This window comes from Lynx rufus, unplaced genomic scaffold (assembly GCF_022079265.1).
Source record: "Lynx rufus isolate CCGP_SWC_20201006 ecotype Redwood Valley unplaced genomic scaffold, mLynRuf1.p SCAF_25, whole genome shotgun sequence".
Classification (NCBI taxonomy): Eukaryota; Metazoa; Chordata; class Mammalia; order Carnivora; family Felidae; genus Lynx; species Lynx rufus.
In genome coordinates, this window is record NW_025814840.1 from 6,607,419 (window position 1) to 6,630,664 (window position 23,246).

A 23,246-nucleotide genomic window follows, 5' to 3' on the forward strand; every position below is an offset into this window, starting at 1 on the left:
AAAAAAAAAAAAAATAAATAAAAATAAATAAAATAATAAGTAAACCTTAAAAAAAAAGAAAAAATTAAAAGTAACAAACATCGAAGATTCAGTCGAATTTACTCTTTGACTTGAAGTGAAAACCATCAAATGAATTTATCACGTGACTTCATCAGTACTGACAAGGCCACGAGTTGAAAGTGGCTGTGAGAATCACTTAATCTTTTAAAAATTAATCTTAGAATATCTTCAACATATAAAGTTAAGCTAGGATCTCCCCCCACAAACTTAAAAAAGTAGATCATAAAAGTGTTTCAAAGAAATGTATGTACTTAAGGTGCCGATTCCTTCATCAAAAGTTTCACACGTTAGAATGTTTTACTTACTTAGAGGTTCAAAAGTTCGAGATGTGTTTTTTAAAAAGGTTCACAGCAGTTAAAAATGGAACGAGGCAACAAAAAAGCCACAGAGAAAGTGTTAATGAGATATTACGAGAAATCCGGCAAATGCCAAGAACAAGACACCGCTAACTGTCGACACCACAGAGGTGTTCTTCTCGCATGGGGTCATCTCTCCTTTCCCGCCGGAGAGAAGCCTGGTCCCCGTCCGCTCACACTGTGCCCTGACCATGACCTCCTCAGGTACTTGTCTTTGGCCGTGACTATCTGTTTGTCTGTGGACTACTTGACTAATAGGCCCTTACAACTTTTCCTGAGAGAGAGAGAGAGAGAGAAAAAAACCAAAAACAATCCACGTTGGTGAAATGTGATTATAAGGGTACAAGAATAAAGCACTAATTACTATTTTACAGATAATTATTAAAGACTTGTTAGAGGAGATGTCGTGTCTAGAACAGGGGACTGTGAACTTTTCAACATCCCTAATTTAGAAAGGGAAAAAGTACTCAGAACCTGAATAAATACTACCAAAGCTAGGTGGGTTTTGGCACCTGGCACAACGGTCTGTAAAGTTCTACAGGAAAAAAGGCTGAAAGAAGTCAACACACTACAGTGTGATAGTAAAACACTGGCGAGTCCTTTTGTTTCCCACGAGCTGTCTCTTTCAACCAATCCACAGCCAGAAAACGTACAAATGCTTTCAGAGCCCAGACCTGGTCTGCCTCTTCTTTATGGAAGCTTCTGGCCCTTAGAACCAACGGGCCCTGCAACACGGCAGTGGACAACAATCCAAGAAGTGAGAAACAAGAGAAGCACACGTGACAGGGACAGGACAGGGAGACCCGTCGCCTGCGGCGCAGTCGTGGGTCCGCCACGCAGACCCGGCACTCTGAGGGCATCACACGGGTGCTCGGCCTCTAACAAAGGTGCACCTGGTGACTTGGGCCACCGCAACTAATTTCCTTGAAAATTACTTCCTCACCAGCAAAAGGACACCTCGCCTCCTCCTCACGAATCAGAGAAATGCTACTGAGGTGTCTTTCCAGGCTGTTACGAACAGTAACCAGGATTTTGCCAGATTTCTCCCATATGCCAGGCTCTGTGCCATTTAGCTCTAAAGGCAACCTGCAACGCAATACGATCCTTAGTTCACAGATGGGGAAACTGAGGCTCTGAGTTTAAGCCGAAGTACAAATATATCACACGACACGAAAAGACTCGGGAAATGGGTGTCAAATTGTGTAAGGAACCCCAATTTTACCTGGAGCACACACTCTGTGCACCTACAGATGAGGTGACATCCTAACACATTTAAATCACGTTTAAAAACCTATTTAACTCAGATTTTTCAGTAAGTTAGGGTTTTACGTCATATTTCCTATCGACCAGAACTCTAAAAAATAAGAGTTCTGATGATAATTAGTAGGCACACTAGTTATCACAGTCCGGGACCAGATCCATCTAGATCTCCAGCACTAAAGGCGTCTACCACCGTGCACGGCCACGTCTGCTTACCCGCTGGGGTTCGATCTGCGGGTCTGGAACGGCAGCCACGCCTCGGTGTTCCGTCTCGCCCGCACTCCCGCAAAATGACCTGGCACCTGTTGTCCCTAACACCACCCGTGCTTCCCTAAAATCCCTTCCACACAGACGAGCCAGGATCATGTTTTTGGAAACAAACAGGACACAGCCTCTGACCCCTTTCAGTGGTTGCCAAATACGTTTCCAGTTCGATCCGAAGCCCTTACCAAGCCCAGGAGGCCCGGGACAGCCCGGCCCACCTCTGTCCAACCTCACGTCCCGCCGTTCCAGCCGCTGTCGTCCGGATTCAACCCCAGTCCGCTGCCACTGGCGCCCCTGGAATCTACTGTGCAAAGTCCCTCCTGCCTCAGGTAGGACCTCTGTGCCCGCCATTCCATCCGCTCGGTTCCCAGGATGCTGCCTGTCACTCCGTCCTCTCGCAGGAGACTCTGGAGAAGTTCCCTGGTACGCTCTATCCCATCCTTGTGTTTTAATTTCTTCACCACCCCCGCCCCATTCCCATGCTCTGTGGACATTTACTCCAAAGTGGGTTTTTTTCGTTTTTTTTGCGAGAGAGCGCGCGCACACACACTCACGAGCAGGGGAGCAGCAGAGAGAGAAGGGGGACAGGATCAGAAGCAGGTTCCATGCTGTCGGCACAAAGCCCAATGTGGGGCTCGAACCCCCGATCCACGAGACCAGAGCTGAAGTCGGACACTTAAACGACTGAGCCACCCAGGTGCCCCTCCAAACTCCAACAGGTTTTAAATGTTCTCCTCCCTTTACTTCCTTGCCACCAGCCCTTGGGTTCCCTGGATAATGTCAGCCCCTCACCACTGCCTACTCAAGTTCAAAGTCCCCTCCACCAGACCCCACAGCTGCCTTACCCGGCAGACACAAAGCCCACTCCCCGGGGCAAAAGAAGCTGCTCATTATTCTCTAAAACCCTAGCTTCTTGCGTCTGCCCTGAATCTCTCTCCTTGGCCTCTGCCATTATCCCGTCTGCAATAATCCCAGCCACCCACCCCAAATGCCACCTGTGCCCGAAGCCTTCCAGATGTCCCCAACCGGACAGAGCCACTTCATCCTCTGCACCACTCTTGAACTTTGCTTCTACTTCATGGTATATTTCACGTGATGCTGACACCGCCATTAGCAACAGAGGGGCTCGTCCCTTCTACCAGGGGAAGCTCTTAGACACGGCTGGGCCTCTCTTTTAGTCCCAGTGAGGCTCACGGTGGTACCTGCGACACTGGCCAGACCACGAGGCTCTGTGCCTCAGAACATCGCTTCTTTATTGCCTCTGACAGGCCCTTCCCGCCTCCTTCCGTAAACGACTGTCCTTTAAACTCGTCCACGTATCAGCCAGAACTAACTCGCCTCCGACACTCACTCTGCACCTTCCGGCACGTGCGGTAACATTCACAACACCTGCTAGGATGGCTGCATCCACGCAGATCCCCGCAGCCCGGGACCGAGCCGCCCCCCGCCGTCCCGTGTCTTCACAGCCCTCACCCGGGTCTCGACTGGTCCAGGTGGACGGACAGCCATGAAAACCTGGAGCTTAACTCACTACTTTGGGAAAGAAAATGCCAAGGAAAGGTTTGTGAAACACACAAAAGGGACATGGTAAATGCCGTGGGACAAAGAGGAAACGTGCATGCCCCCCCCCAAAGATCTGTAACTCATTTAATATTTCCTGGGCACCCGCAAGGGTGGATGGCACAGCCTGTGAGTCAGGAGACAGACGTGCTCACAGACCCAGCCCAGACAGGTGTCTGTGCATGCAGAATGCCTTTCTCCCTTTTAATGAGCCATCTCAAAGAAATTTTACATCTTTGGTATTAATTATTTTAACCACATTCCTGCTTAGCATATGTTATTGTCCCATTTTACAGAAGGAAAAATTAGGATGTAAAAAGTTCAAGTACTAGCCTGGGGCCAGAGCCAGTCAATGAGAACCACATGGGCCCTTGGTCTCTGGAGTTTCAACCAGCTGTTCTTTTCACTAAAGAAATTGTCAGGGCAAAAGAAAAAAAAAAAGGCAATGGCTTAGGTTTTCTTTCCTAAGCTCCATGTAGAAGATGTGCACTCTAATACAATAATTGATTACAAGCAGGAAACGATCCACACTGGCTTAAGGAATTAGCAAAGAACAGGTCATATTATAAAACTGCCCCCACTCAATATATCGATATATATACGTTACCATTTCCTGGGTTAAACAGAGACTGTAACATAAGGTAAAGAAAAAAAAATGTTACTCTACAAGATATGAGAGACGATATCAATATGATCTGCCTGGAACAGTCATGAAGAATTAACATCAAGTGTCTTCCAGAAACTGCTAGATCTATATGTGCAAAACAGAAGGAGTTACGTTTCTTGTTGGTATTTCAGGCTATTAACAAAAATGATATATGTTCACATGTACACGTATACACGTGTGTATAAACATGTGTGCTTGTGTTACACATACATATATATAACACATAGCTATATGCACACACGTAATGCAAGCACATACATGGTATACCCAAATTCATAGATCTTACGTGTACATAACATATATGCATCATATACATAAATACCTACATGCATACACATGACGCATATAGGTATATGTACACTCACATCTTTCCTACATCAAAACTTACCACCTTGAATCGCCTTCTTAGGGGCTGGTTCTGTCACAGCTAGCGGAACTGAACGATTATTGATGTTTGCTCTGGGGCTAATGGATTAACCTTAAAAGTAACACCCTCTCCTTTTCACAGAGGGTTTCAAAAATCGTAATAAGCACATACATCAGCAGCAGTGGCTAAAACTGACTTTTTGGCACGGTGATGAGCATAGGGCAACATTCAATAAACGTTAGCCGCTGCTATTATTTATTTGTTCACGTAGGGATGCCGGCTGGCTCACAGCCGGTAGAGCCTGCGACTCTTGCTCTTGGGGTCCTGAGTTCGAGCCCCACGTTGGGTATGGAGATTACTTCAAATTTTTTAAGATTTCGGTATTTGTTCACGTAACAAAAATACACGTGCTGGGCACTGGGAATGTTGTGCTGCACAGCACGGACGGGAAGCCTGCCTGGGTGCTTGCCTAGCGGTGGAAGGGGCACACAACTAGCAAGACAAATAAGCAAAATACAGAGCATTTTATCTAGAGAGCGAGGCGGTCAAACTGAGCGAGGGTGTGGGGGAAGGCAGACTGCAGTCTGGGGCTACGCGGGTCGGAGGAGACGTCCCTGGGAATGGGGGTTAGCCAGGAGGATGTCCGTGGCAGGAGATTCCAGACAGAGGCTAGCGTGTGCGGGCGTCTGCTGACAGGTGAGGGGTGGTGGAGTAGAATGTCCGAGGACAGGAGACCTGGGAGGACCCCCCCGGGTCGGCACGAGCATCTGACCTCAAAGCTGTCGCAGCTGGGGGAAGAGGGACGTACACCTGCTTACTCTCACAGTGACACACACGGGCTGCCAGGCTGACAAATGTATCAGGGGAAGCGAGACCAGGAATAGAGAGACGGGGGCGGGGGGGGGGGACGCTCCTGTGACAGCCCAGCCCAGAGAGGATGGTGGCAGATCCAGGGTGGCTGCAGAGGTGGTGAGGAAGGGTGGGATGCCACTTACTAAGACGGATGTGGTGGGTTAGGCTTGGGAACCAGGAGGGTGTCAAGGACTCAGGCAGGGACTTCAGACAGGTCACCTCACTCAGCCCACAGGACAGTGTCGGGACAGACATTGCCGCCTCACTCCCATCTCGCAGGAAGGAGACAATGCCACTACGGTAATTCTGCAACCTGACCAGATCTACTCGGTTAGTACAGTAAGTGGCTGCAGGGACAGGTGATCTTCCACAAGTAAGACCTGCCGCGTAACTGAGTGCCTGTCACTGTCACAGTGCCGACAGGCTGGCGGGGGACAAATGCGGTGACTTCCAAATCAGACCATGGGTAAGTAATGGTCTGGGAGAGAGCATGCCTGGGTGTGCTATAAAACAGAAAGAAGGTGAACCTAATACTGCTTAAACACCCACTCATGTACAGATTACACTTTTCTGAGCACACACAGAAAAATATCCCAAGGGCTACAAACCCATTGTTTATGTTTGGCAACCCGACAGGTAACTTCTGTTTTCTTTTTGTTTCACTTCTAATCTGCCTAGAGGCAAGCTGCATTACTTAGTTTTCTTTAGCGTTATAAATAAAAATCGACCCATGAAAATGGTCATTTATTGTGCCTGTGTACTTTTAGTTTCGCTCTCTCCCCCTTTTCTCTTAAGTCTTGGTGGAAAAAACTCTTACAACATTTATGTTAACTTAAAACCTAAACTGCTGTGATTCCAGCATTTAGGGAGCTCTGCAGGGTGAATCCAGTTTCTCTAGAATTCCTAGGACTTAGACTAGCGTTTAGGTCTTGAGATCTAACCTGGTAAACACGAGAAAATACGAGGAGACGGCCTGTCAGCCACCGTGGGAATGAGAAGTCAGGCAGAGCCGGGACTGAGTCCACCACCCAGCTCCTAGAGTGACGGTCCCCTCCTCTGCAAGGAAGGTCCCCATCAGAGGAGCTGAAGCAGGGGCCCGTGGAAACCTGGGAGGTCAGGATCGCTGGGGAAGATAATGGGACAGAGAAGGTCCCCAGGAAAGGAAAGGAAACGGGATCTCAGCCCAGCTGGTGGGAGGGCTGCAATCAAAGGGGAGAGAACTTGCCGGAAACAGAGCATTAGCGAATAAGGTTGGGCGCCCCTGGTCGGCGGTCTCCGGGGGAAAAGCGTGACTGAAGCTGGTGGCTGAGGGGATCTCCCAGAGCGGTGTTGAGCTGGGCCCATGTGGGAGGTGACAGGGCGGCACACGGCCAGCATGGAGCCAAGTGCACTTCCTACAAAGCACGGTGGCACAGCAAGACCGCTGTGTGTGTATGGGGGGGGGGGGCAGGCACATGTGTCTCCGCACGGTGGGCGAGGACACATCAACCCTGCCGCTCAACACAGGGGATCCGTCTTCGGTCTGTCTGTCTGTCCTAATCACGCCGTCTCGTGCCACCGCATCAGCTAAGAAAGCGTGTCTCCACAGGACAGGGGCACTTCTAGACGGCCTCTCTGCCGCAGAGCCTTCCGGCCCCAGCTCACTCCCCGTGGGACCTGTGGCAAGTCAACCCTGCGTCTCGGCTTCCCTCGCTGAGAAAGGGGAGCCGCCAATTATGTTAAGGACTGACGGGGTTAAATGACGGGACGCACGTAGAAACCGATTCTTGACCTCAGCTGGTTTGGAATGTGCCACTTGAACGGGGTGACCCTGAGTGCTGGCCACACGGACGGGAGGTGCAGAAGAAAAGAGATGGGGGGGGAGGGCTCACGTCCCGGATGCAGCCTGTGTGCAGAGGGGGGCGAAGGCGGGAAGGGGGGTCCCTGAGCCCTCGTCTTGCTTCACCGCTGACAAGGAACACGACAGCCGACCAGTCAATTACATGAGCCAGGTGTCCCCCCCCCCCCAACTCCAGTGCTGCACCAACATGGGGGAATGTGTGTCCTTCTGAGCTGTATACCTGGAGAGTTTGGACAACACACGCTTTCAGAAACTGACGGTGCCCGGCTGGAAGAGAACCCCCAAGTGGCTCGGCCGTGCTGGCGCTGGGCCCTGTCATGCCACCGTCTGCAGGACCTCCTGACCAACAGCTCGACAGAATGATGTCTGGACGTCCCAGCAGACCAGCCTCGTGGTCCTCAGCGTGAGGTCCGACTACAGCAGCGGGCAATGGCCTCAAGAAAGGGCTCTTCTGGAACTCGGAAAATGAACTCTGTCGCCTGGGAACGTGGGGACACGAGCTTCGTCGCAGATGCTCTGAACGCAGAGTTCTGAAAAGCTTAACCACAACCACCGAAGACCCGGCCAGACGTGGACAGTAACTGGCCATAAAGGACCCTGGGGACTACGGAAGAGCCAAGAGGTAAGTGCTCAGATCCAATTAACTACCCGTGAGGAGCAGCACGGGTACAGGGCAGTCAAGAAGGGGACAGAACAGACGGTAAATGTTAGCATGGGGTCCAGCCTGTGCAGTAAGACACGAACCAAAATACAGTGGCTGCTCATCGGCGGGAGATTAGATCCCACTCGCGGGACGAGGTGAGGTCTGCGGATGCGTCCTCAGGCTGGCACATGACCCTCCTGATCAACGCCGCCCGCGAGGCCAGAGCGCTTACCAAAGGACAGAATACGAAACAAGTCCTTTCCCGCGGGGTCTGAACGTCGCCCGCACGCTGCTGTCGCCATCCAGAATGCCGTCTCGGTGCCCTGGGTGCCACCCCGGGGAAGCCGGCCGGGAAAACTGCACCTGCCTCTTCCCGTAGGTCAGCGAGGCCCCAGAGACGGTCCTGAGCGGGCTCTGCCGGCACCCTCTCCCTCCTCGCCTTTCGTCTTGGCCCCAACCGTCAAAGGACAGACTCAGTGGTCGCAGTCTCCCTCTGTGACTCCTTCTAACCTTCTAACTCTTTATGCCGGAATGTTCTACGGCAGGCCCAGGCTGTCTCGAGCACTGAGCTCTTGCGACTGCGCTCCAGGACCCAACTCTCCAGTGGCTCCTTTTTCTCTTCAAATCTTCTCTCCGGCAGTGGGGCCAGTAATATATCCTGCGATACTTAATTCGTTCTTACACAATCCCCACCCCAGCCCCAACGGGCTTGCACTGCACCTTTTAGACAAGTATCTGGTCCAAAAGAAGCCACAGGAGAAAACACCTGTCGGGATGAACGTGTGATTGGGTATGTTCAAGCAAGGTGGCGAGAGCTCCACGTTAGCGAATTCCAGCTCCTCATTAAATGCTATATAAAATTCAGCGGTTCACAGACAGACCTGAAAGCCTTATATGAGAAATTCTGCAGCCGAAGCCAGCGTCGTGGCTATAAAACATACGGGAGCCCACATGTACTCGCAGCCGTGGCTTCTAGAGCAACAAGGTTTACTCAAATGTCACGTGAATCTAAGTCACGGCGACGGTCCATCTGGCTGCTGCGATGCGTCCCGACCGGCCCCGCGTCCACTCTATGCTGTGGCTGGAGCGACTCCTTTTTTTTTTTTTTTTTTAATTTTTTTTTTCAACGTTTATTTATTTTTGGGACAGAGAGAGACAGAGCATGAACGGGGGAGCCTGAAACAGGCTCCAGGCTCCGAGCCATCAGCCCAGAGCCCGACGCGGGGCTCGAACTCACGGACCGCGAGATCGTGACCTGGCTGAAGTCGGACGCTTAACCGACTGCGCCACCCAGGCGCCCCTCGGAGTGACTCCTTTATGACGTGACCCGTTCGCGTCATTCTCCTCTGACGACCTGTCACCACACTCAGAACGGCATCCTGTCTGTCCGTGGCCCACAACGTCCCCGCTCGCCCGCCGTCCACACCCTGCTGACCGTCTGAGTCGCGGCTTCCTCTCAGCTCAGTGGGCCGCATGCGCCCTGAGCTGCTGCTCCAGTGAGCCCGGGGGCCGCTGCACCTGTTGCGTCTCCTGTGTGCACGGCTCCTGCCCCCAACACCGCGGGGTGCTCCCCTCACTTGGGTTCAGGTGTCTGCTCAACTGACTTTTCTTTTTTTTCACTATTTTATTTATTTTAGAGAGACAGAGAGAGTGAGTGAGCGTGAGCAGGGGAGGGGCAGAGAGAGAGGGAGACACAGAATCCCAAGCAGGCTCCGGGCTCCGGGCCATCAGCCCAGAGCCCGACGCGAGGCTCGAACTCCCGAACCGCGAGATCGTGACCTGGGCCGAAGTCGGACGCTCAACCGACTGAGCCCCCCAGGAGGCCCTAAACTGACTTTTCTAATCACCGTATCTAAATCGTCATCCCCTTGCTAACCCGTTACAGTGCTTTCTTTCTTTTCCTCCATTTCCCTCAACGCTACCTGGAATCACGTACTCATTTGCTCACTGCCTGCTTCCCGCTGGCCACAATACAAGCTCCGCGAGGACACCGGGGCCTCTGCTGCAGCCTCAGGGTCTGTGACAGTGCCTGGCACCTAACAGTCCGCTCAGTAAAGACAAGCTGAAGGAACAAATGAACTTTAAATGAGCACTTTCTGTGTGTCACTCTCCGTACCCGGCAGCGGGGCCTAAAAATGAGTGACAAGCGGGACCGAGGCCTCTCCCTCAGGGACTTAAAACCTGGCAGCGAGGGAGACCACCCGCAACGAGGAGAAAGCACTGGGACGGGGGCATGGAGCGTTCCCAGGAAACTGGAGCGGGGTAGTCAGAGATGCGCAAGGACAGACTGGGGCCAGACCCTGAAGGACCCCGAACTGCATGCTGAGGAACTAGGCCTCCCTCTGAGGACCCACCACACATCACTAGGCAGCAACAGAAAGACGTACAGAACCTGAAGTCAGACTCGCCAGAATGCAGTGGCTGTCTGTGTGACGCAAGTCGACACGCTACAGGCTTCTAGGCAAAACCAAGACATGCCGTAGGCTTCTAGACAATGCCACTGCCCACGCACGCGGAGGACCGGAAGAAAAAGATGGTGACCTGGTTTGGGACAAGTTGAGTTTGTGGCACCTGAGGATGCCGCTCTAAGCCACAAGCATTTCTCTGGGGGTTGGGAGACCCTTGACTGACTGGGAAAGTCTACCATCCTGCTCCTTGACCTTCTGCTCTGTCGGGGGCTCACAAGGTCCCGGGGGCTCAGCTACACGTATCACACACAGGCACCACCGTGTTAGCTGGGATTCAGCCACGCATGAGGAACCCTTACCGCATCTGTCAGGGGTGACGTGTTCTCTGTCCTGCTTTCTTAAAACAAGGGGTACCTGTTGCAGGCAAGTCTGACACAAATGCAGAGATTTCCAGGGAGCTTTTCCTAGTCAATGGCTTCAAAGTCCAATTCTAAATGGGAGACGACATTATGCACGATTTTAAAGACGAAAAAGTTCCATGGCACAGAAACAGACACACAGGTCAGTGGAACAGAATACAGAACCCAGCAATGGACCCACAAACGTACGGCCAACTAATCTTTGACAAAGCAGGAAAGAATATCCAATGGAATAAAGACCATCTCTTCAGCAAGTGGTGCTGGCAAAACTGGACAGCGACATGCGGAAGAGTGAACCTGGACCACTTTCTTACACCAGACACAAAAATAAACTCAAAATGGATGAAAGCCCTCAATGTAAGACAGGAAGCCATCAACACCCTTAAGGAGAAAGCAGGCAAAAACCTCTTTGATCTTGGCCCCAGCAACTTCTTACTCAACAGGTCTCCGTAGGCAAGGGAAACAAAAGCAAAAATCAACTATTGGGACCTCATCAAAATAAAAAGCTTCTGCACAGCAAAGGAAACCATCAGTAAAACCAAAAGGCAACCGATGGAATGGGAGAAGATATTTGCAAATGACAGATCAGATAAAGGGTTATAGTATCCAAAATCTATAAAGAACTTACCAAACTCAACACCCTAAAAACAAATAATCCAGTGAAGACATGGGCAAAAGACATGAGTAGACACTTCTCCAAAGAAGATATCCAGGTGGCCAACCAGCACATGAAAAAATGCTCAACATCACTCATCGTCAGGGAAATACAAATCAAAACCACAATGAGATACTGCCCCAAACCTGTCAGAATAGCTAAGATTAACAACTCAGGCAACAACGGACGTTGGCCAGGATGTGGAGAAAGAGGAACCCTTTTGCACTGCTATGGGAGTGCAAGCTGGTGCAGCCACTCTGGAAAACAATGTGGAGGTTCCTCAAAAAATTGAAAATAGAGCTACCCTACAACCCAGCAATTGCACTACTAGGTATTTATCCAAGGGATACAGGTGTGCTATTTTGAAGGGACACATGTGCCCCATGTTTATAGCAGCACTATTGACAATAGGCAAAGTATGGAAAGAGCCCAAATGTCCATCAACGGATGAATGGATACAGAAAATGTGGTATGTATGTATGTATGTATGTATGTATGTGTACACACACACACACACACACACACACACACACACACACACACACAAATGGAGTATTACTCGGCAATCAAAAAGAACGAAATCTTGCCATTTGCAACTGTGTGGATGGAAATGGAGGGTATTATGCCAAGTGAAATTAGTCAGAGAAAGACAAATATCATATGACTTCACTCATATGAAGAATTTAAGATACTAAACAGATGAACACAAGGGAAGGGAAGCAAAAATAATATAAAAACAGGGAGGGGGACAAAACAATAGAGACTCTTAAATATGGAGAACAAACTGAGGGTTACAGGAAGGGTTGTGGGAAGGGGGATGGGCTAAACAGGTAAGGGGCACTAAGGCATCTACTCCTGAAATCACTGTTGCACTATATGCTAACTAACTTGGATGGCAATAAATAAATAAATAAATAAGTAAATAAGCAAAGGAAAAAAAAGGAGAAAAAGTTTCGAAGGACGGGCACTATTATCTTCCGTTTAGCGATGTCACGGAAATCCCACGTAAATATACGTACATACAAACACACGTACATACAAACCTGAGGGGGACGTGTTAAGGAGGCAAAAAAATATTTTAAGTAAAAAACTACAACTTCTGTTTAACAGTAAAGGACACCCACAGGCGACAGAAGGGCAGCACGCGTCTCAGTGTCAATATCGTGTCAAGGTTTGCACCTCACGCGTCCTGCCGATGGGCTTGTGATCGCGGGGTGTGGCCCAAATTTTAGTGATGTTACCTCTCAGTGAATCAATCATCCTCCATGGCTTCAGCCTCTGATCCTTCCCTGAGCAGTGGAAGATACAGAAGCAGGAAGGAACAGGCTGAGAGAGAGAGAGAGACCACGAGTGGGGGAGGGCAGAGAGAAAGGGAAACACAAATTCCAAAGCAGGCTCCAGGCTCTGAGCTGTCAGCACAGAGCCCGAAGCGGGGCTCGAACCCACGAACTGTGAGCTCATGACCTGAGCTGAAGTCAATGCTTAACCAACTGAGCCACCCAGGCACCCCAGTGTTTTGGTTTCTAAATGTAAACTTTTTTGTTGAAGTATAGCATAAATAGATAAAGCAAAGTGCTCAAGTTATAACTATAGCTTGATGCATTTTCACAAAGAGAGCACCCTGTTGAGACCAGCTGTCATGTGTCCTAATTACTTTTACTTCTTTTTAAGTACCTTTTTTTTTTTTAAATGTTTATTTGTTTTTGATAGATAGATAGATAGAGCATGAGCAGGGGAGGGGCCGAGAGATGGAGAGACACAGAATCCAAAGCAGGCTCCAGGCTCCGAGCTGTCAGCACAGAGCCCGATGTGGGGCTCGAACCCACGAATTGTGAGTTCATGACCTGAGCCGAAGTCGGATGCCCAATGACTGAGCCCCCCAGGCGCCCGGAAGGGCTTCGACACTCTGAAAGTCAAACACCCTGTGGGAATGACTGGCTGAACGGGCCTCACTCCTGGGAGCTGTGTAAAATGTGCTCTTAGGCGGCAAACCCCTTGCACACTGGGGACGGCGGGCAAGAATCAGGAGAGTCGAGCACAAACACAGTGACAAGTTAGCTCTGTTACACAGAACGTTCCAGAACCAGAAGGATCGGCTTCCCTAACACACTGGATAAATAAAACCGCTGCCCCACAAGAGCCACACACCGGAAACAAGGGGTCTCTCGGACTCTACAGAACATTTTCCTCTTCCTCCTGCGGGCCAGGGGAAGGGAGCCGGTTCATTCCCACCCGCTCCATCGCTCTTCCTGCCTCTTACACATCCGCTGTGCCACACACGCTCAGGAGAGGCCTCCCGAGGAAGGACACGGAGAGCAGGACAGGGGCTGGACTGTCACCACAACAGCCGGCCTCCCTCAGCTGCCCACATGGAATCTTGAGAGAAGACTTCAGAGAATCTTTACTTGGATGTGTTCCGGACAAAAAATGCTCTGCGGCTAACAGTGTTTAAACATAACCGGCCCATTCAATAATGTCAGAAACAGGGGTGCCCAGTGGGGGGGGGGGGTCAGTCGGTGAAGCGTCCAACTTCAGCTCAGGTCGCGATCCGGCGGTTGATGAGCTCGAGCCCCGCGCCAGGCTCTGCACTAAGGGGGGCCAGCCTCCTTGCAGTTGTCTCTCTGTCTCTCTCCGTTCCCTCCCCACGTGCTCTCTCTCTCGAAAATAAACAGACTTTAAAAAAAAAAGGAACCATGTTAGAAACGAATAAAACACAGTTGCAGGATAACAGAAACTCTCTAGACTAGGAGGCCCTTAATTTATCCGTGAGGAAAACAAAGCTCTGGAGACTTAGAGACTCCCCCACAACACCCAGCATGTGGGGGCTCGGTGGGGGGCCGGCACCCACAGATCCGCAGCTGCTGAGAAAGTTAAATACACAAGGGACCGCAGCAGTGGCAGGAAGTACCAGGACAACATAGAATCAGAAAGCTTCAAGAAAAACAGGTGTGACAAGTCCCAGCCCAGAGGAATGTAAATAGCAACACACTTTGCAGAAATGAGCCCTATGGTTGGGACACGTCCCAGAACAAGAGCACAGTATCAAAAAGGCACGGTCCTAAAAAAAATTAATTGACTAATTAAAAATTAGTTAAATAAAAGTGAAAGATTCGAACTTGTACACGGTGTTGACTGATCTGCAGGGTTTCATGCTGGGGCAGTAGATCATTTACTTGCATGTGCGAATTTTTACGAAAAACCAGGAAACAAGCTCAGGGTAAACAAAATAACAAAGATCAGACAAAACCCAGAAATCCTACTGGCACTTTCTTCTCATGGGCTTTTACGTCAAAAGCAGATGTGAAGTCTGGCAGCTGAAAAAAACGCATTAAGTAAATTCTCAGCACCTCACATTTCTAGAGCCTCTCCTGCTTACACAGCCTATTACAACGAAGCGAACGAAAGTCTTCCGCCAAATCAAATGCAGCCCAGACCACGGTTTGTATTTCAAACCCAGTTTACTGTGGAAGTGCCAGGCCAACCCCAAAGTCGGCACCGGCCACTTAAACAACTTCCTTTATAAAGGGGTAAGGCCCTTCTTTCCCGGCACGTGGTGGGGAACTGCGTTCGCTTCCACGGGCAGATACAGAGTTTATAAGAAATGCTATCTTTATATAAGAATTAATAAGAAAACGTACCAGGAAAAAAACTCATCATTTCTTGGATAAGAGTTCAGCACAGGCTCTCAGTCTGCACTTGGTTGTCTTGGTTTCAGATGATCTCCTTAACTGAATTCAACCACACTGGGGGTCATGAAACGCAGTCCGCTGGACACAGTCGCAAATCAGTTCCCAGCTCCCACGCATGGAACACGAAAACGTTCCACTAATGGAAAAGCCAGACGCCGGCAATGGGGGCAAGGTGGGTTTTGTGGGCCCGGGCAACCAGCTCGCCCGAGGGGTCCGTACTGAGTGCACAGCCTAGGACACGAAAGCCACCTGGCACCCAGCGGCAACCAAAAGGAGGTGCCTGTGCAAGCTCCTGAGAAGCCTCAGTGGAACAGCCCCACGTGACTGTAAGTGCTGTGCACTCCGGACCGTGGAAAGCCGTGCGGGTTCACGCACAGTCATTTCCCGAGGGTGCCGTCTTCCCAACGGCCCAAGCCACCCTGGAACGGCTGTCCTGCGTTCTGGGTGCGAGACGTCCTTAAATCCCTGTCCTGCGGAGGGTCTGCGTGTCTGACCCTGCGTGGGAGAAGCCACGCAGCCGTCACGGCACACGGGCCAGTCAACGATTTATTTGGGGGGCTAATGGCACCAACGCTGGGAGGCTCCTCCGTGATGCAGGAGCCTGTGCCCTCCGGAGGGGTCCGAGGGTTTTCTCCTGCTGAGCGTCACTGCCCAATAACCCGCACCAGACGCCTGCCCCCCGGACCGCTCCCCCACCCGCTCCAATCGCCGCGGCCCAGAGCTCTCGCTTCCCACTTACTTGTATTTTAAGAGCAGCCACTGAATTAACCAGAGTCCTACGAGGATCATGCCGTTAATCTCACAGATAGAAAAGGCCCACTGCACGCGGTTAAAATGGTCAAAAAACGTGTCCGGTAGCGGGGGCTGCACCTCCTTGGGAGGCACTCGCTCGTGGACGACCGAGATCATCACCGTGGTGAGGACGAAGCAGGAGAGCGCGTACAGGAAGGCCAGGCAGGTCTTGCCCCACTCCATGGGGTACTGGGAGCGCTCGGGCTCGGGCATGGGGATCTTGATCATCTCCTTCCGGTAGCCGTTAGGCACCCCGTTGGGCGTGGCCTGGAGGCCGGGGCCGGCCGCGCCTGTGCCCAGGTGCCCGTTGGCGTGGCCGTTCTTGTGCGCCTCCATGTGCTGCTCCACCTTCAGGGTCTCGATCATGTCCAGGAGCCGCTGCCCGCTGTCGGCCGACACGCGGCACAGGGGCGGCCGCGTGAAGTCCTCCCGGGTCAGGCCGATCAGGTCCCGGCCCGTGAAGTGTTCCAGGGGCTCACAGTACTCGGGCATGGCGTGCTCCAGCAGCCAGTCTGCCACCTTCCTGGGGGACCAGTGCGCCACCTCCTTCATGGTCCCGGCGGGCGGGGGTCAGCGGTCCCGCGGCGGCGCGCCCATGCTGCCCGGCCTCATGCCGGGGACGTGCGAGGCCAGACGCGCGGAGCCGCTCCCGCAGCCCGCACGCAGCTCTCCGGGGCTCTGGGCGCCCGAGCGCGCTCACCTCATGGTGCACCGGGGGTCTTCCTTCTGCGGAGGCAAGAGACACAGTCAGGAGGGGGCCGCACGTCAGTCCCCGGGGGCATGCCCCGAGAACCGGCCACCGGGGGAAGGCACGGCGCACGCCCCGAGAACCGGTTACCGGGGAAGGCAGAGCGTGCACCCCGAGAACAGGCTACCGGGGAAGGTGCCCCGCGCACTTGGAGAACCACCTGCCGGGGAAGTTGCAACTGGCTGCACCCGGAGAACCACCTGCCGGGGAGGGCGCAGCTGGCCGCAGGGCCTGGTCCAGGGTCTCCCTGGCCCATCGTTCCTGAAGGAGCATTAGATTAGACCCGGACAGATACCGAACAATGTTTTCTAAGCCAGCATCCAACAGTGCTCCGGATATGCCTCGGTATAGGTTGGGGATTCCCTCTGTGCTTACTACCTACTTTCTGAGATAATCTGAAATAACGCGGCGAAGTGGCCGAATCTACCAAACTACCTGGTGGAGAAATGTCTTCAAACGTACATAAGCCACTGCAACGTCACAGAGACACAAGAGAATCACAGAAATGCTGAGCTTCGAGAGCATCTGGTCCAACAACTGCAGAGTCCTACACGCAAAAAAACACCAAAGAATCCCGTTTTCCAAATGTGGGGTCATTTTCTACTCTTCTCTCAGCTGGTTTTCTTTAATCAGCATGTATCAGTGTTGTAACAATCACTTAAAATCCAAAACAACACGTGAGAAGTAAAGACCGCGTTCTGGAACAAACGATCGTGGTTAGCGAAATAACGGAGGCCAGCGGAAGACCAAGCATAATTTGAGTCAACAGCGCCTTCATCTGTGAAACGAACAGTCAAGTATCCCCTTGAAAAGTCGTATGTAATTGCAGCACTAAAAGGGGTCTGGAGATCCCATATCCTTTTTTTCTCTTTCTCAAATTTTCTATCCTATCCAATAGCTAACGTCTACTTTCCCTCACCATGGAAACACCCTGTCCAAGAGCTGCCTAACTTTTGTTTCTCAAAAGGTGAATGTGGTGCTAACTACAAAACAACAACAACAAAAACAAAAACAAAAAAAACGTGCACAGATTAATAGGTTTAATGGCTAGAAATGAGTCATGACCGTGTTTCCCGAGTATGCTTCGTAGAATCATAATCTGACAAAATGCTCTGCGCTTTAGAGATCATCCAAATGAGGTCTAGGAAGTGCACGTCCTCTCCGAGGGCCAGCACTATGCGTTGGCAGTTGGGACTGTGCGTGAGTTAGAGGCTCCAGGAAATCGTCCGGGACCAAAACCGGGTTACCACGATTCCTCGAACTGACTTCACTGAGGCTTGCTCCCCACCACTTTTCTTCCCCAGCGATCCCTGTCAACCCCCAAGGAGCACATTGGTAACGGCACAAACAGGACCCAAATTCAGGTCTTCAATTCCAAAGTCCAAACTCGTCTCTACCGTACCCTGAATCAGAGTCTGGAATCAAGGTGGACAGCCATCCACTCCCATTTTCTCCACCCCCATAACAACCAATCAAATGGCAGCACAGCTCAAGACATTCCAGACCTTGCAAAAACATTGGGTGTTCTCTCTTCTGGGCATCCACGCTGCTGTTCCACCGGCCTGTGGCAAGTGTCTGTCTGCACTTCACCCAGGAGACCACGAGTGAGGGCGGGAGGGCTGCCATCTTGAACATCCACATACTCACCATGCAAGGGCTGGGAGGTGCTCACTCGACCTCTGCTCAGTACCTCAGGGCATGCCCCTTACATCTATCGGCATGTAGACGGGGTCGTGGAAAGTAAGACCTACGGACATTGCCACTGACGCTGCAAACTGCTTGAAAACCGTCTGGATGGCCAAGGAGGATGTGGTGGGCATTCTTCAGAGGGAAACGTGAAACCAAAGTGGACCTCTGGCCATTTGAAAAGCACTAGAGAAGAGCGTCAGTCGTCGCCAGTCCTGCCCGGTGACGAGAAGACACAAGCCACATGGGAGTCCTGCCGGAAGGTCCTACAGGAAAGGGGAACTCGCCAGATACTCCCCGGCAGAGTTACAGTAACAGGCAAGGGGGCCTTCTGCACGTGGGAGTGGCTACAAGAACTCTAGAGAAGAAATCCTGGTGGAACGTTCAGGCCCAAGGGAATGAAAGGGCTTTTCGTGTGGCTTCCTCATTTCCCCTGCCGGAGGTGGGAAGTCGGCCAGAGGGGAACCCGCGGGGGACCACAGAGACCAGACCATGCCAACTCGTGATTTCACTTCTTTCTGATGAGGAAATTGTCTGATAATCTCCTCCTGAGGCTTAATAACCTTTAAAACAGGAAAACAGCCAAAGGTAGGAGACAATAGAGGCCGTCAGACACGCTCGCAGATGGAGGAACACGGATGTCACAAAAGTGAGTCCCATCAGCAGTTTGACAGCCACAGGAACTCTCAAGACGCAGCAAGACGCAGCGACGGCTCCCCTGGTGAGAGGACAACGGCGCCGTCCCCTCCCCGAGGCCGTCCCGGCGCTCACCCCCAGCGCGCACACCCCGCCATCGACTCCGCTCCAACAAGTCCAAGGTCTTCTTCCCTTGGTCCTTCAGATCCTTCCCAATCCCATCCCCATCCCTGAATCCCGACCGTGCCGATACCTGCGACCACGTGATGTAACCGGCTCGTGTGCCCACAAAGACGGCCGCCTATGTGAGTCGGGGAGCCGGGAGTCGGGCCCCTGCTTGGCTACGTCCCTTCCTGACAAAGTCCTGAACCCTCGCCGAGCCTCAGTTTCCTCTGGAAACTAGGATTAACAACAACCTTGCCCACCTTCCCTGGGGCTGCTCCTGCTCTGAGGACCTCTTGGGGGAAAAGGAATGAAAGCTACTGATTACGCCAAGAAATATGTCTTGTTCTTCTGGTAATGTCCTGCTTGCTTTCTGACACCCGACTGGGCCCCCGGTGACATTTCATAAATAGGGACTGAAGCTGCCACCTCCAAATGGCATTTTTAAAGCCCAATCATTCTGACACACGAGTTCAAACAGGCTTCCAAATTTCCTCAGAAAAGAAACCTTTGTTTTTCAAGCAAGCTTTGAAGCTTGAAAATAAAGGCCTAGATGCTATTTTCTTGCAGACGATTTTAAGATCACGTAAAAGGGGAAAAGAAAATTTCCATGGAAGCAACTGCCAGGCATACTCAATACCTCAAAGGTCACTGCTCAAAGGTGAGGACTTACTCAGACACCCCAGGGTCCAGCCGCGGGAGACAAAGTGGCTGGCCTCACACGCTCACTTTTTTTTTTTTTTAATGTTTATTTTTGAGAGAGAGACAGAGTGTGAGTGGGGACGGGGCAGAGAGAGAGGGAGACGCAGATTCCGAAGCAGACTCCAGGCTCTGAGCTGTCCACACAGAGCCTAGTGCGGGGCTCAAACCCACAAGCCATGAGATCATGACCTGAGCCAACGCTGAGCCCATGCGTAACCGACTGAGCCACCCAGACACCCCACATGCGCACTTTAGGATAGGACAGCACAGGACAGGACAGGACAGGACAGGATAGGATAGGGTGCAGCGTTTCTGAGAAGTGTTTTCCCATCTAGACCCAGAAGACTGCATGTTGGGCTGAGCTCCGAAAACAACTACTACCCCCGTCCAGAAAAGTCGCCCCAAATCCATTACGGGGAGAATGTTCAGAAATAATGCAGAGCTCAACGCATTAGATTGGGTACTCAGAATTCCAAAGTAAAAAGAGAATAAAATCTGGACATAAACTCGGTATATCCCGAAATACTGGAAGATGAGAGAGGGAAGAGGTGCCGGGACGCTCGTTCATGGGCAATTTTCGCACGGAAGTAAACCAGAGTCCAGGCGGCGGTGACGCGTCTAAACTCTCCTGCAGAAGAGCAGAGCTACTCTGCAGCGAGACGGAACCCAACATGCGTCCCGGGCCCCCCGCTGCAGGTACTCGACGACCTCATGGATGTGAACACGTGTGAGGGGCAGGCTAAGAGTCTATAAACCAAAATCATGGAGTCCTACAGGACTGAGGGCAGGAACAACCCCTCCTACTCATCACGGATCCTATACCCAGCAGGTTTCTCTCAGACCCAGACTAAAGGAAAAAGAAATGTTAACACAATCCGGCTCCCATTCTTACAGTAGACATTTTAGGCTTTAAAATTATAAAAGCCATCAGATAATGTGCCACAACACACTATAAACTATTTGTACTTCATTATCAAGGCCAGCTCTCTACAACCACACAAATAAGTTAAAGCAATTAGCCTGGTAATGAAAACAAAACATTAACCAAACAAAAGAACTAAGTCATTTATGAGTATGTGGTTTATCTCTGCTCAAAAAGAATCTACTATATTATCTTATTGTCTGGTATTGTCGAGAAATAAGACATCGTTGTGTTCACAAAAAGCTACGATATGAATTAAACAATGAACACAAGTTTTCAAGAAATTAAAACACATTGCATAACACAGTGCACAACAATTGCTCAGAAAATCTAAGTTCTTTTTAATTTTTTAATGTTTTTTCATTTTTTTGAGAGAGAGGAAGACAGAGAACGAGTGGGGGAGGGGCAGAGAGAGGGGGAGACACAGAATCCGAAGCAGGCTCCAGGCTCCAAGCTGTCAGCATAGAGCCCGACATGGGTCTCGAACCCACAAACTGAGAGATCATGACCTGAGACGAAGTCAGACGTTTAACCATCTGAGCCGCCCAGGTGCCCCTGAAAATCTGAGTTCTAATAATTACTCTGTACTTTCCTCCAATCCCAAGGCCTCAGTTTCCTGCGGAGGAATGATTTATTCCATATGCTTACTGCATTAGTTTCAGGAATGTGTGCATGACTGTGCTTTGGATAACATAAAGCAATACATAAAAGTGTAAAAAAATTATTTACTGAATGTCAGTTAACCTTTAAAGTTTCAAGGAACTTATTAAAGGAAGTGTCATGAAAGTAAGAACTGAATTAAAAAAAAATTTTTAATGTCTATTTACTTTTGAGAGAGAGAGAGAGAGAGAGAGAGAGAGAGAGAGAGAGAGAGAGAGAGAGAGAGGCAGAGTGCAAGCAGGGGAGGGGCAGAAAGAGAAGGAGACACAGAATCCAAAGCAGGTTCCAGGTTCTGAGTTATCAGCACAGAGCCCGACGCAGGGCTTGAACCCACGAACCATGAGATCGTGACCTGAGCCAAAGTCAGACACTCCACCGACTGAGCCACCCAGGTACCCCTGAATTGATTTTTTACAGTTTTTTTAAGGCATGGTGGGCCCCAGATTGAACGAACATAGCTGCCCTGACAGTGAAGAAAGTACAGCAAAGTTCCAGATGTTTCTGAATGCTAACCATGGCAAATCACAGTAGCAAGTAGTGCATGCATGATTAATCTTATAAGCATATAGTGAGCTAAATTCTTTCTGCTTCCTGCATCAAATGTTTAAAAGCAAAAGCAAAAGTAACACGGGCTCTATACGGATTTTGCTCTACTAGCTCAAATAATCAACATTGTGCGAGACCACAATTTGGTGAGTGTGTAATAGCTCAGACTTTTGACACAAACCTACCTGTGGGTGCCTTGTTAAAGAGCAACACTAATTAAGAATCAACATTATAGTCTTGAAACACATGAACTGCCTTTTTGTAAACACTACAAGTCCAGATAAAGGTCTTTACATCCCTAGAACTTTCCATAAAAGGCAACAGTAACCTAACGGGCCTTTTAGAGCAGCGCAGGCAGGCCCTCTGCAATACTCAAGAGACAGGTGTCCAATTCTCTCACTCAGTGTGGAGAACTCCTGAATGCTTTTCTCCAATCTAATCAGCTATAGTTTGGTTTTTTGTTGTTGTTGTTTTTGTTTTTGTTTTTTTTTTGCTATTTAACACATAAAGAGCTAACCTACAGAGGCAAAATTCTTACAACTGTACTTATCCAAAGGAAAAAAATGGTTAGGGTAACAACTGTATCGCTTCTGCTGAAGGACCTACATGTTTACTTCAGTCTAGAGCAGAAGAAATTTTACATCACTTTGGATGCCTTAACCTTCAAACCGTCCTTTACTGTAGATTGCTGTTACGCGCACGGTTCAAAACTCCAGTGTCAAACTCTGACTGGCAAACGAAATCTCCCCTTAGGCTCCTTGAACTAAGTGCACGCTGCCTGATTTTGCTTGGAGACGAGAAGAAAGGGCCTGTGGCCCAGTCAGGCTTCTAGGAGAGCCTCAGGTGGGGACACCCTTCCCTCTCCTCCACACCTTGTCTATTTCAGGAAGTCCGATACTTAGATTTCACCAGATCGGAAACGAGTTCTTTCTCAGTAGTTGCCCTAGAACGACCCACCGACAGCCTCCCTTTAAACGTCCCCTCCCAAAGGGACCCATTCTGGTGTCGCAGTCCCCAGTGCTCCAGAGGGAAGGAGATGATTCTTGGCTGACAAGAGCAGGACAGTGACATCATGACAAGAAACGGGCCAAATCAACTGGATACGCTGTTCCACGGTTGTGGCTGTTCTCTGATGGTATGAAATACACGCGTGTCATCCATTTCCAGGGGAGCCCCACCGCCAGCAAGAGGAGCTCATGTGAGTAATTCCAGGGCCGAACAGAAACATTCAGCAGCCAGAAAATTCAAAGAATCACTTACTGTGGCAAAAATTAAAAACCACCTAAGAGTTCTACAGGGAGAATTAAATATAGCATCATACAACAGAATACTAATTAAGCCTCCGCTAAAGA

General features: G+C 50.5%; 1 protein-coding gene across 9 annotated transcripts in view; it reads right to left on the bottom strand.

Moving 5' to 3' along the window:
* SGMS1 (sphingomyelin synthase 1) overlaps nucleotides 1–23,246 on the bottom strand; it is a 287,713-nt gene that overhangs the window by 23,416 nt on the left and 241,051 nt on the right. For all 9 annotated transcript variants that reach the window (XM_047088742.1, XM_047088747.1, XM_047088743.1 and 6 more), the window contains one exon: nucleotides 15,780–16,558. In XM_047088742.1, coding sequence (XP_046944698.1) covers nucleotides 15,780–16,384 — 605 coding nt within the window. In that variant the 5' untranslated portion in view covers nucleotides 16,385–16,558. The remainder of the gene's footprint in view (nucleotides 1–15,779; nucleotides 16,559–23,246) is intronic.